General features: G+C 48.9%; 2 protein-coding genes across 2 annotated transcripts in view; one reads left to right on the top strand and one right to left on the bottom strand.

Annotated features, from left to right (window-relative positions):
* Window positions 1–8593: 8593 nt before the first annotated feature.
* On the bottom strand, window positions 8594–10505 carry Gpr27 (G protein-coupled receptor 27). Its single transcript, XM_038320644.1, has one exon. The coding sequence runs from the start codon at window positions 10503–10505 to the stop codon at window positions 9354–9356; it is 1152 nt and encodes a 383-aa protein (XP_038176572.1). The 3' UTR covers window positions 8594–9353.
* A 527-nt stretch (window positions 10506–11032) lies between these two features.
* The window catches only part of Eif4e3 (eukaryotic translation initiation factor 4E family member 3), a 77163-nt gene continuing 73737 nt past the window's right edge, over window positions 11033–14458 (top strand). Inside the window, exon 1 of the mRNA XM_038320959.1 lies at window positions 11033–11049. The gene's annotated coding sequence lies outside the window, so the exon portion shown is untranslated. The remainder of the gene's footprint in view (window positions 11050–14458) is intronic.

A 14458-nucleotide genomic window follows, 5' to 3' on the forward strand; every position in this document is an offset into this window, starting at 1 on the left:
ATATGCAAATGAAACTGATCGTGACTGTGGGCTTAAAGAATTACACATGGCCCAATTACACTCTCCATGCCTCTTAGCTGAATGCAAGCCTGGGATGCTGGTCTTTTCTCTTTCTGCCCAGCACATGGCCACAGTTACAGGGAAACAGTCAAGGGCTATTGTGGAAATGGGGGGAGGAGGACAGAATGACAAATGAGGAAAAATCTCATCTTCTAGGGTATTTTAATTTAGGATTTCCCTGCCCACACCCAGGGCTGGGATGGACTTTAAGCTCCATGCTTGCTCCACAAGTCCCAACCTCTCCTATAGATTTTTTCTCTCCTCTCCAACTCTTTCTTTTTCTCTTTCCCTTTCTCTCTGTCTCATTCCTCTCTCTCTCTCTCTCTCTCTCTCTCTCTCTCTCTCTCTTGTGTGTGTCTGTCTGTCTCTCTCTCTCTCTTGTGTGTGTCTGTGTGTGTGTGGCATGTGTATATATGTGTGTACAGATAGAAGCCATTGGTTATCTAGTGTGTGTGTATACATGTGTATAGATAGAGGCCACTGGTTATCCAGAGTGTATATGTATTCATGTGTGCAGACAGAGGATACTAGTTATCTAGTGTGTATGTATACATGTGTGCAGACAGAGGATACTGGTTATCCAGTGTGTGTGTATACATGTGTGCAGACGAGGATACTGGCTATCTAGTGTGCGTGAATACATGTGTGCAGACAGAGATACTAGTTATCTAGTGTGTGTGTATACATGTGTGCAGACAAAGGATACTGGTTATCTAGTGTGCGTGTATACATGTGTACAGACAGAGGATACTGGTTATCCAGTATGTGTGTATACATGTATGCAGACAGAGGATACTGGTTATCTAGTGTGTGTGTATACATGTATGCAGACAGAGGATACTGGTTATCTAGTGTGTGTGTGTATACATGTATGCAGACAGAGGATACTGGTTATCTAGTGTGTGTATACATGTATGCAGACAGAGGATACTGGTTATCTAGTGTGTGTGTATACATGTATGCAGACAGAGGATACTAGTTATCTAGTGTGTATGTATACATATGTGCAGACAGAGGATACTGGTTATCCAGTGTGTGTGTATACATGTGTGCAGACGAGGATACTGGCTATCTAGTGTGCGTGAATACATGTGTGCAGACAGAGATACTAGTTATCTAGTGTGTGTGTATACATGTGTGCAGACAAAGGATACTGGTTATCTAGTGTGCGTGTATACATGTGTACAGACAGAGGATACTGGTTATCCAGTATGTGTGTATACATGTATGCAGACAGAGGATACTGGTTATCTAGTGTGCGTGTGTATACATGTATGCAGACAGAGGATACTGGTTATCTAGTGTGTGTGTATACATGTATGCAGACAGAGGATACTGGTTATCTAGTGTGTGTGTATACATGTATGCAGACAGAGGATACTAGTTATCTAGTGTGTGTGTATACATGTCTGCAGACAGAGGCCACGGGTTATCCAGTGTGTGTGTATACATGTGTGCAGACAGAGGATACTGGTTATCCAGTGTGTGTGTATACATGTCTGCAGACAGAGGCCACGGTTATCCAGTGTCTTCCTCAATCGTTCTTCCTATTATTTTTCGAAATGAGGTCTCTCACTAGCCTGGAGCTCATCAATTCCTTTACGGCAGGCAAGGATGCACTTTGTGGCCCTAAACTATGGGGTGACAGTCCTCTGCTGCTGCCTTAGCTTTTTCCCTGGGTGCTGGGATCAGAATCCCTGTCCTCAAGCTTACGCAGCAAGCACTTCACCCACTGAGCACCTCCCCAGCCAAACTACACAACTGTTAAAAGGCCACACTATTGAACGGGCACAGAAATGTAAATGATTCCCAAGGCTGCTCTGAAGCTGTTGTGTGGCTCTGTCTTCCAGAAAAGGAATCTACGCTGCTCTCTCCAGGTTCCAAGCAAGAAACCATGTGTGCTTCTCACATGTCATTTCCTGGCGGAAAATTAAGATGTCCCTCCCACAAGGCTACCCAGATTGGCATTCTACAGGTAATGTAGTTGTACCCAAGAAATGTTTAAATGCACAGCTTCCTAACAGCTTCTATTCTCCCCACCTGTTGTAGGGTGGCCACTTAGAACTTGTTTGTAAATGACTAAATGGTTTGTCCTAAAAACCAGGAGGTAATTGCTTCCATCTGCCTGTCTCCTTAATGTCACCAGGAAGGGAGTAAGTACATTTGTACCTCTCGAGTGTGTTTGCAGTTTTTTGGTAAAATTTAACTGACTTCAAGACTTCCAGATGTAAATCTCAAGCTATTTATTTACCAGGTACAGTGTTGGCTGGGTATCTCCTAAGCCTTCCCTTGATTAGGTCTGCTCTTTCTTAAAACAGAACCCACAAAATACCTTTTCTCATGGTGCAAGCTTGTTCCTCCTCCCTCATGCTTTGGAAGGGGTTCAGTGGTCCCTTTGTTTGATTTCTGCAAAGTTTGGGCAGAATTCCCCAGTGGCATCTTTGCTGGGTCTTCCGGCATCGACATGTTACATAAAAAACTCCTTCCACAAAAATTACCCCACTTTTTTCTGGCCACTAGGATATTCCGATACAATACAGACAAGAAATTTTGAAGAGACAATTCTGTGACTTTATTTTCCTGAGAGAAATAAATTTCTTAAATGGATTCCGGAGTGAAGGAATCACAGGGAAATGTACAGCCCAAGAGAAGGGGAAGGCAGAGCCTAGGCCATTTTGGTTCCAATGCTCTGGTTTCTCCTTTCTCATCAACTGGGAAACCAGAGCTGAATGCTTGTCAGCCTTTCCAACCAGGCTGGTATGAAATCTGGCCTCTGTGTTATCCCAGCTCTCTATGTGGACCCGTCTTGGCATCTGTCTGGTTCTGCCTTGCTTTATGACTTGGAGCACCTTTGCCAAGTTTCCCCTGTTAATTAACTAGTAACCAAGAAAACTGCACCTCATTTGCCCTGTACCCAGCCCCGGCCAACACAGACCAGGCTTCGTGCTGGCTTTTGGTGTGGGTTGGTTGGGTGGATTTATATGTCACTTCCCAGGTTCCTCTAATTAGATGTATGACTGTAGTAGTTACTTTCCTTTTTTTTTTTTCTGTGACAAAAACCTCTGGCAGAAGCAACTTCAGGGAAGAAGGATTTGCCCTGGCTTATGGTTCAGGGGACATAACTCACCATGGCAGATCACGAGTGTCCTGTGAATGCCAGGTGAATATAATTCACCGAGGCATGCTGACTGGAGGGTGGGTGGGTCTGTGGTGGTAGGTGTCACAACAGTGGCCTCTCGCTGGGAGTGACCTGGGAGCAGAGGCAGGACAGGAGAGAAGGTGTGCCCCGTCACCTGTGTCAGCCAGCAAGGTCCTATCTGCGAATCGTTCTGCAGCCTCCCAAAAAGGACCACTAGCTGAGGGACCAAATATTTGAACACGTGAGCCTGGGGCAAGGGGAGACAGGACCTTTCATACTCAAACCATAATAACCTTTAAAGATTATACATATATTGGTCAAAAAAGTTTACTACGGTATAACTACATAGAACCAGTCTTGTGATAATAAATAATGAAAATCTGTTTCAACCCAGGTGTGGTGGCTCACAAGTTTAATAACTATAGCTGTAAGGCAGAGTCAGACAGATTTATGTGAGTTCAAGGCCAGCCTGATCTACATAGTTAGTTCCAGGCCAGCCAAGGTTGCACACATTGAGACCCTGACTCAAACAAAAAACCTAGTTCATTATTTTTCTGAGGTCACGATTATTGGTAGAAGACAGGATAATCTGTTAGGTAGAAAGCATGACTTTGGTATCCAACTTTGTATGTGTGTTCGTGTGTGTAGGTGCATATGTGTACAAGCGCGCAAATGTGTAAGGATACATGTGGAGCTCAGAGGACACCCTATAGTATTGTTCCTCAGGCACTATCTACTTTCCTTTTTACCTTTTCTTTTTCGTATGTATGTGTGCATGTCTGTACATGTGTGGGGTTATGCGTGTGTTGGATGCCAGTTGCTCTCCACCCTATATAATGAGGCAGGATCTTTCCCTTGAATCCAGAGTTCACCAGTTGCACTAGATTAGCTAGCTAGCTTACTTCACGATCCTGTCTCTAGCTCTCTTGTACTAGGGTTTCAGTCTGACCACCACACCAACCATATCGTGCGTCAATACTGTGGATGAACTTGGCTCTTCTGACCTTCTAACTTGCTCATGAAGTGCTTTACACATATTTTTGAAATGTATTTATATATATGAGTACCCTATTTGCATGTATGTCTACATGACAGAAGAGAGCATCAGATAGAACAGGGCATCAGATCCCATTGTAGGCTGTGAGCGACAATGTGGTTGGTGGGAATTGAACTCAGGGCCTCTGGAAGAGCAGCCAGTGCTCTTAATTGCTGCGCCATCTCTCCAGTTCCCCACACCTTTTTTGGAGACAGGCTCTCTTACTATCCTGGGACTCATTAAGTAGGTTACCCTTGCCTGCCAGTGAGCTCTATCGATCCTTGTAATGACTGAAACCATGGCTGATTTCACTTCAAAGTTAAAAGTCTAGCGATTAAGGTCTATGGCCTTCATTGAAATCACAGTGTCTCTTTCTCCTCATGGTCTTAAGAAAACTGGGCTGCTGTGGCTCCAAGCATCACATCCTCATCCAAGAGCACCTCAAAGAGAATGAGTTAAAAGAAGGGGAAAGAGGTTTTTTTTTTTTAACCATCTAGGCTGAACCCTAAAACTTGTGTTCGAGTTGGAGAACAAGGAAAAACTTGAACTCAGCTCGATCTTGGTTTTCCTCCTCTTTCCTCCTGGAGTGGCACAGAGGAATGGGAAGAATGCTGACACAGGACCAGGTGTCAGTGGGGAAGGACAGCTCCCCATTGTCTTCCTTACCCTTCACGGAGAGGGACCTAAAGGTCACTGGTCTTGACTGCCTGCATGGGTGAAGTATCTCCCCAGTGATTAGAGAGAATATTTGGAGGCAGCTGCATTTTACAACCCAGCCACTGAGTGTCCTGACAGTTTAAGACGCTTAAGATAGACAGTAAGCCAGTACTTACCTGCTCCAAGCTGCTCCAGGCAACAAGAGCTCATGAGTACAACACCGCCTTCAATCCCTCCCACAGTGAACCATGGGATAAAGTCCCCTGTGTGGAGGGGAAGCATTCACTATGTCTTGTCACTCTTTAGGTCTGAAAGTTTAACGTTAGTTCAGAGGGGTGGGGCAGTAAGGTCTTTGGACATAGGAACAAATCCTAATGTCTATGACACTAATGACCTGTAGTGGTTGGAAAACAAGAGAATGACAGAGGGGAGGCTTAGGGTTTGTGGGTGGGGGGTTGGGGGACAGAAGACACTGTGTGTCCCATGAATTGAGGCACAGCCTTCCTGGAGGGAACAGAGTGCAGGACATTTTAGCTGGCTAAGAGGCTTTCCCACAGTCCTTGGCCTGGGTCTAGCTCAGAGCCAGTGTCCAGGCAGGACCTGGGGCGTGGCAGTGACAATGGAGGCTGCGGGGCAGAAATAAGGATTAGGAGTGGCTGGGACACCTGTGGAATTGCTGGACTGTGGGTCACGTCCACAGTTTGTCTGAATGATTGGAGATGTCACCATCTGATGGCTAAGACCACCTCTGAGAGACTGCATGGACTGACGACCCAGACAGTCCTTGTTAAACCTCTGCTCCAGGCCTGAGGCACTTGGGGACTGGTTGTGTTCCCAGCAGGGTTCAGCCATCTCTATTGCTATTTCAGCTGAAGAAATGAAACCATCACCACCAAAACCAAGGAAACAAGTACGTTGCAAATCAGACCTAGAAGTTCACTACTCCTACAGGGCATGACATCTGAAAGACAGGGGGCTGTTGGCCAGACCAAAGAATGTGCTGAAATAATTATATTTCCATTCTTTAAAAGGAGACAAAGGAAAGGGGGAGATGGGAGAGAGAGAAGCAAAAAAAAAAGAGAGAAAGGGGAAAAAAGAGGTGGCCTGGTGAGACAGGTCAGCAGAGGAGCTAGCTGGCCACTCACCAAGCCTAGCACGCTGTTTGATCCCCAGGACCTGCATGGTGAAGGAAAGAACCAGTTTCTTCAAAAGCTGTCCTCTGACCTCCACATGCATGCTATGGCATGTACTCGTGTGTACCACACATGCACACACTCATACACAGGCACACACATAAAAAGAATGAAAATCAATTTGACAAAGCTGACAGGCTCTGGTAAGATGGAACAGTGGATCCACAGATTACTTATCATTATGGTTACTGGTTTGTTACACGCTCCCCATTTTTCTAGAAGTACCCACATTAAAAAAAAGGAAAGCCAGGTTTCAATTTACACAACTCTATTCTTTCTACAAAGCTATTTGACAGAGGGTACCAAAAGACCTAAACCTGATTAAACTCAATAAATCCATGCCAGGAAGTGTAGATGGAGATTTCTATACATAGCTTTTTTTTTCTGTTGCTTTGAGTATAGGGACAGCTCATTCAGCTCACCCTGGGGAGGGGTGTGCTGAATTAATGTCCCAAATTAGCAAATGAGCCATCTCACTGTGGCTTCCCTGAGTGTGCTGTACCTGTGCTGCCACAAGGAGCTGAGTATCGGGGACACAGCTGCACTTCCCCTGATGACCGCTTCGTGCTGCTCTGACTTGAATCCTCACTGGAAACCGTACCCAGCACGTAGAAAGTAAGTCCTGTCTTGAAACTACGGAGGCCTGTGGAGGACAACCTCTCCCCGGAGAAGGGTCCCTGACTCAGCGCACCCCAACAGGAATCACTAGCTTGTGTACGCGTGCCAATCTAATTCCTCTGAAACTATCCCAGGATCTCAGGGGCCCCAGCAGCAACAGGTGAGGTTGTTTCTGCTATAGTCTAAACACTGCCTGAGGCTGGAATAACTCAAGCACAGTGAGGGGATGGGTCCTGTGGCTTGTAGGCACTAAATAATCTGACTAAAACCTGGCCTTGGTGACCTCACTTGGACAGGTGTGTGGCCGAGGGTTTATTTGCCCTGCCCCTCTTGAAAACCCAAGGGCAGAATTTGATCTAAATTCACAGGGAGTAAAGGAGCCTTCCAAATAGAACAGGTCTTCAACTTTCCCACACAGAACAAAAAAAATGCTACTGATTAGAGACAGATTGACCACGGGGTCTTATTGTTCACCTCTCTTGGAGTTAGTGTTTAATAGTTAATATTATGCTCAAAATAAACCATATATTTATTACATCCGTTATGTTCAAATGATTACTTTGGTCCTACCTCTCTGTTTTTAAAAAATCACTTTTCCTCCTTGTGGCTCTAGGAATCAAACTCAAGGCCTGGCCGGAGCTAGGTAAATGTTCCCCTACTGAGGTTCATCTCCAAACCATTGCTTTTGTGTTTAAAACCATTTAAAACAGTGTGTTCACTGTTTCTTTCATTTAAAGAGATAATTTGCCCCCCCTTTTAAAAAAGATTATGTATACAGTGTTCTGCCTGCATATCAGGTCAGAAGAGGGCACCAGATCTCATTATGGATGGTCGTTTGCCACCATTTGGTTGCTGGGAATTGAACTCAGGCCCTCTGGAAGAGGAGCCAGTACTCTAACCACTGAGACATCTCTCCAGCCCCAATTCACCCATTTTTATCTTGCACTCCCAAGTTAAAAGGCAGTAGCTGGGGAGATGGCTCAGTGGTAACTCGCTTGCTGCAAAAGCATGAGAAGCTGAGTTCACATAAAAAGAAAAAAATCTGGGTGCACCTGTCTGTCACCTTCAGTCCTGAGGAGGTGGAAACAGGAGTGTCCCTGGGGCTTACAAGCCAGCCAGTCCAGCCAGTTGGCAAGATCGGGGATAAGTGAGAGAGCCTGTCTCAAAAACTAACATAGAGAGTAACAGAGGAAGACCAATAGCGGCCAGCTGGCCTCCGTGTGCAAAAACATACACTCTACACACACGCACTAACCCCACCCCCACTCACAAAGGGATCCAAATATCTCAGAAATGCTAATATCCAAACCAGAAACCCGATCTGGGACAGCACATACTAAAGAACCGAGCGTCAGCTCCTTAGCCACAGCCTAAAGGGACTCGGCCTCCAACAACAACAACACAGCCACTCCAGAATGAAAATACTGGTGTATTTATGTAATGCAAAGAGAAGTACAGATAGAAATCTTCAAAACGCAAGGTACATTAATAAAAACATAGCAGTTTAAGCAAAAAGTATTATACAGTACTTGCAATGTAGTCCTTCAGTTCCAAATGACAATGTCTAACAAAGAGATAGTATTTTAAATTATAGTTCTTATTAATCATTTAAATCAGCTATCAATAGAACAGCACCACCTAACTCAGCAAACACCGCAGGAAAATGTTTTGTCTCCTGGGAGAGGCACCATTAGATCCCATTTCTTTTTTACCATGGACAAAGGTCTTCAGAGTGAAAATTAGCTTTATATGACAGAGCAAAACCGGGCTTATCAAAGCACAAGCCATTTCCACAAAAGTGTTTTAACCTTTTACTGGAAAAAAAAAAAACCCAAACCCCAAACCCAAACCAACCTGTGGTTCTCTGCCCTCCAGAACCCGCCCCATCCACAATTCCCGATCAATACAAACACATGCAATACTGTTTTTTTCTCTCCACATTACTATCCCAAACACTTTACTGTTTAAAAGTCACAGTCTCACAACATTTCCGTTCAAGATTGATATACAGAGCAGCTACTGCTGATGCGTAGTTTTTAAAGTAATATAAACAGGGCTCCAAACCTTGCTTATTAATTGACTCAAAAGTGACTGCCTTCCTACCCATGCCCCCTTCCTCTTCAAGTCCAGTGTCACTGCTGGGAAAAGTTCCCCACACTTCCAAACAAGGCACACCTAGTCCTGTGCCCTGTGATTCAGAGGGGACTTTATAGACAATTTCGTCTCTCTCTTCCATCTCCAATAGAAGATCCCCTAGCTCTCTCTCCTTCACTGCAATGCAAAGGTAATGCCACTTGAGGTTGTCAAAAATAGCTTCTGTAGAAAACTGGCCATTGTCTCTAGGAAACTTTGCATGAATAAAACCAGTGTAGCCTTTATTTAAAAAAAAATCACACGTGGAAGAAAAGAAGTCGGTACCAGTACAAAAAAGACTGCAGGGCCTACTGCCAGGAGGAAAGTATAATTAGAAGGACAGAACTGGACCACGGCATCCCCTCCCCCGCCCCCAGAACAGGAGTCTGTACAATCCAAGTGCGTGTCCACTTTGAGAGTCTTGTGAAGGCAGCAGAGAAAAACCAGACACGGGACAGAAGGGGAAGAAGCGCGGTCACAATCGAAGCCAGTGGGAGCCTGGGTGGCAGCGCACACCTCACAAACCAATGCCTTTCAGGTCGCAGGGGAGGGCGGCCTGTGTAGCCTGGGGGGTCTGGCAGCAGGGAAACTGGGCTCTGAAACAGTCCCTCAGCTCCCGATTGAAGAGGAAGCACACCACGGGGTTGATGCCAGCCTGCGCAAATGTCAGCCACACCGAGGCTGTCAGGTAGGCCTGCGGGACAGCGCCCGGCTGCACCAGGACACGCAGGTAACTGGCCACCACATAGGGCCCCCAGAGGAGCAGGAAGAGCAGCGTGATGGCGTAGAACATCTTGCACAGCCTCTTCTCTGTCTTGAACTCCTCCAGCACCAGGAGTCGCCGGGCGCCGCGGCCCGGGCCTGCAGGCCTGATGCCCACCAGCGCAGGTGGCGTGGGCCCACGGCCGAAGCCCGCCGTCCAGTTGGCAGCCGCCTGGCCCGTGGCTCCCGGGCCGTGGAAGGTCCAATCGTGGCTGACGGCGGGCACCAGGCGCGCGGGCCGCATCTTGCGGCGATCGTGGATGAAGAAGAGCAGGCGGAGGTAGACGAGGTGCGTGGCGCCCACCACCGCGGCCAGCAGCAGCAGGAAGCCTAGCGCGCCCGGGGCGCCGTCGGGCCGCTGCTCCAGGGCACACGGCGCGTCCTCGTCGTCCGCGCCACCTCCGTCCAGCACCGGCGGAAAGGCCGCGGCCAACGCCAGCGCCCAGGCGGCGCACACCAGCATCGCGGCGCACGGCCAGCCGGCCAGGCGCTCGGCATAGAAGCGGTGGTGCGCGATGGCCAGGTAGCGGGTGACGCCCACACCTAGAAGCAGAAAGGCCGCGTGGAAGCAGAAGAGTGCGGCTAGGAAGGCCAGCAGCTTGCAGCCCAACGCGCCCGGAGGCGTCCCTGCCGCGGACGCCGCGCGCCGCGCCGCCAGCATTACGGCCGGGAGGCAGGCGAGCGCGCGCAGACCGTCGGCCAGGCACAGGTCGAGCAGCAGGTAGTAAGGAGCGCGGTGCAGGCTGCGCTCCCGCACGATGAGCAGCGCGAACAACACGTTGCCCGCCAGGCTCACGCACAACAGCAGGCTGAGCGTGGCCAGCCTGAGGCCCAGCGCGGCCGCCTCGGCCCCACCGCCGCCGCCGCCGCCACCACCACCACCGCCCAGCTCACTAGCGTTCGCCATCGCGGCCGCGTTTCTCCCCGCCGGCCCTCGCCGCTCGCCGTAGGCCGTCCCCGGGCCTGAGCTCCGCCGCGTGAGCTCCCCCGGCCCTCGGGGCTTTTCAGCCCGCACCCGGGCGGCCCTGCCCCGGGGGCTCCGCGCGCCTCGGCCGCGCCGCCGCCATCTCAGCCGCGGTGCGCGCGGGAGGCGACGGCCACTCCCTGCGCCCTGGGCGCGGCGGGCTTCACTGCAGCCAGGCCCGCAGCCCCCCGCATGCTCCTCGTCCTCCTCTCGCTCCTCTTCCGCCGCCTCGCCTCTTGGATCTGCCCCCCGCAGGGCCCGCCGCTGCCGCTGCCGCCGCCTTCGCTACCGCCTTCGCTGCCTCCGCCGCCGCCGCCGCCGAGCCCCCTCCCCTCCGCCGGAGCGCGCAGCGTGGCCGCCGCCGCCAGTCCCGCCGAGGCATCCCGCGCCGCACCGGGCCTGCCTGTCCTGGGGGCGCCGTTGCTACAGCCGGGAGGGGAGGCAGGGCCCAGGACGCGAGGTGGCGACAAGTCGCGTTTGGCCCCAGGTAAACGGGGGTCCCGCGGAGGTGGCGTCAGGCGCCAGTGCTGGGGTCACTGTGGCCGGGAGCTGGGGACACGGTGGCTTGGGGTGGCAGGGTCTGGGAGGCCTGGGGGAAGAGGAGACAGGGATGTCTGGAATGAACCTTCTCCTGGAAAGGTGGTAATGATGGAAAGCAACATAGCGGGGTATCACAGAACACGGATACCCAGGTGAAGCCTGATGTGGGCGGCAGCCCGCGGGGGACGAACATCCCCTGCCACCCCCACCCCCCAGCAACAACTGTAAAGTTGCTTCCGTTCCAAAACCCATCAGGTACCCCTAGGAAGCCTAGGTTTAGTGGGCAAAGGAGTCCAGAGCCAGGAAGTGGCCCAGCTAGGCTCTTAATTTTACTTAGTCCTATTTCGAGGACTGGACTTTCAGGGATCCTCAAGCATGTTTGCTTTCTAACTCTTAAGTGGAACCTCAGCCAAACATGTACCACAGAAAGAAATGAGGCGTTTTCCTTGAGTTTCCTGGGCTATCCATTTCCTCGGTTAGTCTGAAATGGCCAGTGGCATGGTCTTGTCCTTAAACACCTTCGATCCTGCTGGGCCCACTGTCTGTCTGCGTCTGCACCAGCTTCACAAACAGGCTCTTATTCTTAAGGCTTTTTGAGCAGCCTGGATACCTTTCTGTCACTGGCTTCTGTTCATTTGCTTCCTGGCACTTTACTGTTTCCCATCATCTGTTTTTATTTCTTCTCAGAAATCCTGTCCATTTAACTCGTCCCTAAATATTGTGCATGTGTGTGTGCATATGTGTGCGTGCATGTGAGTGTGTGTGTATGTGTGTGCTTATATCACTCTCCTCATTGCTTAGCATGGTAAAACCAGAACTAAGGGCTGTATTGTTTTTCAGATACACTCATTTAAAAACACTCTACATGCATAATGGGCCTCTTGGTGGGCATTCCTAAGATCACCAGCACAGAGAGTCAGAACTTGGATCTCAGATGGTGCCGGAGCAGGAGAGGGGTGCCTGAGCAGAGCTGTGATGAGCGTGTTTATTCTGCCAGCAGGGTTTAAGAGGGTAGGGGAATATTGTGGTGGCATGCCCCTGTGGTCTCAGAATTGGGAAGATGGCAAATTGGAAGCCAATGTGGACTACAGGACAAAGAGAACAGAACTTGAAAGTTAGTCCAGAGCCACAGACACTGCATTTGGAAATCCCTGGGGATCCCCTTCAAATGTGTTTCTGACCCAGTATGTTCAGAATGGGCCTAGACTGTGGCACCAATATTTGCTGTTGGTTCCACTGTGAGTAGCAAGGCCTTTGGATACAGTTTGGACATTTTTGCAGAAATCTAAAGGGAATGCCTTTCTTGGTACTCCTAAGCGGTCAAGGGGAAGTGGCTGGCTAGGCAGTCCTATAAATACATGTGACAGACAGAAAAAGAGCAATGTTTGGGAGGGTGCCCTAGTTAGGAATTGGGTTTTGATCGTGGTATAAGAGACCAGGAGGTGGGTGGTTGCTGGTGTTTGTTACTGGCCCACAAACCAAGTCTTTGGAAGTATTCCCTACCCTCGTGATCACAATGGGCTACAGACGTCCCAGGCAGAGAGAGAAAGAAGGAAGAAGTGGAAATGTTCCTGGCATGTAGGTTGGTCCCCCTTGAGTAGCTTTCTAGAAGACCTACACCATAGCAAGCACAATGTGATAGACTCCCACTCTCGGGGAGAGAATGGGAAAGGGTTCTTTTTTTTTGTTTAAAGCCAGATGCATAGACCTAGGCAAGGAGATCTTGCCACCACATGGACTGTGCTTGCCCAGAGAAGGAAATGTCTTACAGTCTCTGATACTGTCTGTGGGTTCTTTATGTTGTTATGAAAGGCAGATTCCATACACTGGGCACCCAGATACCAAACTGTTAAATAGCAAAGTGTTATTCAGTGTCATTGCCATGGCCATGTGTAGCATGTGTGGTTATAATTTCCACTTTGCAGAAGAAGCAGTGTGCACATGTGGAGTGTACATGTTTGTGTGTGGGCTCTGTGTGTGTATGTAGGCCAGAAGACAACATTCCTCGGGTGCCATCCTCCTTTCTGTTTTTGAGAGGGGATCTCCCACTTTCTCACTGGCTTGGAGCTTGCCCAGTAGACTGGGCTGCCAGGCTCGCTAGCCCAGGCATCCATCTGTCTCCTCCTCCCTAGCACTGCGATTACAGGCACACTTCACCCTACCTGGCTATTTTTATTTTAACATGGGTCTAGGGATAAATTTCGGGTCCTTCTGCAAGGCAAGTACTTTCGTAACTGAGCCATCTCTCCAGGCCCAAACTCTCATCCTGAGATGAGAAAGTGGCTGAGTTTATAAAGACAGCCTCCAGTAAACAGCCAGTGCTCAGGACGGAGAATGAGAACCCCTTCAAGGGGAGAAGGACTTCTCAAAACCAGTTAATCCAACATTGAGGTTTTACAGACTCATTCATGGCTGACTGAGAAGTGGGGCCCAGGTCTTCTCATTTAAGGTCAGACCCCTCCCCACTGAGTTGGAATATTGATAACATTTGTTTTTATGACTATAAATCACTCAACAAGTCATTTAACCTTTTGAAATCTAGAATGTTCACATTTACAAAATGGTTTATTGATTTCTTAGGGTCTCTGAGTCTGCAATTTAGTTTGTATGTGAGGGGGAAAAATGGAGTTTAAATGGGTCTGTTTCCCAAATGGAGAGAGCGAACCTTCAGAGAAGGTGCGGAAAAAAAGAATCCGTAGTTCCCTTGTATTTTATATTATATATAAAAATATTTTTTTCTACTGCTGCCTATTTAGTTTGATGCGCTTCTCTTGGGGATCTGAGGTTTGGTTTAATCCTTTGCCGAGAATCAAGTGCGATCAGCAGCAGTAGGACATGCGAGTCGTGACGGGTAGCATTCATTTGTCTGCAGCCTTTGTTCTCAGCATTTGTCCAGTAGATTAATACTTATGGAAAAGCCATTAACATTTTATCGGCCAGGATCCACTTGTATTCTTTTTACTTCAGGCAAGGCTTTTAAATATTTTCTTAGGCACCAAGTTGAATGTCTCATGTTAAAGGCAAATGAGATTTTTTTTCCAATAAAATTTTCCATTGTGTTTATAAGTAATTCTGCGTATAGATAGGAGAGTTGGAAACCCCCTCCATCAGTCATGTCACCTCTTCGATGCGCATGGTGTGACTTGGTAACGCAAGCCAGCTTGTTCCAAGGGACTGATTTGGCACACTTTGACCCATGCAGTTGTGGCCATGGGTCCCCTCATCAGGGCAGCCATCTTGGCCACTGCTTCTGGTTTCTGTCTGGCCATTTGCCTGTGGGTGAGACGGTTGCATTGACAGCCCCATCTTGACTCTTAGAAGCAGTGAGGCAGAGTCTGGTCCCATTGGCTGTTGGG

This window comes from Arvicola amphibius, chromosome 2 (assembly GCF_903992535.2).
Source record: "Arvicola amphibius chromosome 2, mArvAmp1.2, whole genome shotgun sequence".
NCBI classification, from domain to species: domain Eukaryota; kingdom Metazoa; phylum Chordata; class Mammalia; order Rodentia; family Cricetidae; genus Arvicola; species Arvicola amphibius.

Excerpts from the sequence above, each read along its gene's own strand:
- Gpr27 (XM_038320644.1), bottom strand. The coding sequence starts at position 10,505 with ATGGCGAACGCTAGTGAGCTGGGCGGTGGTGGTGGTGGCGGCGGCGGC.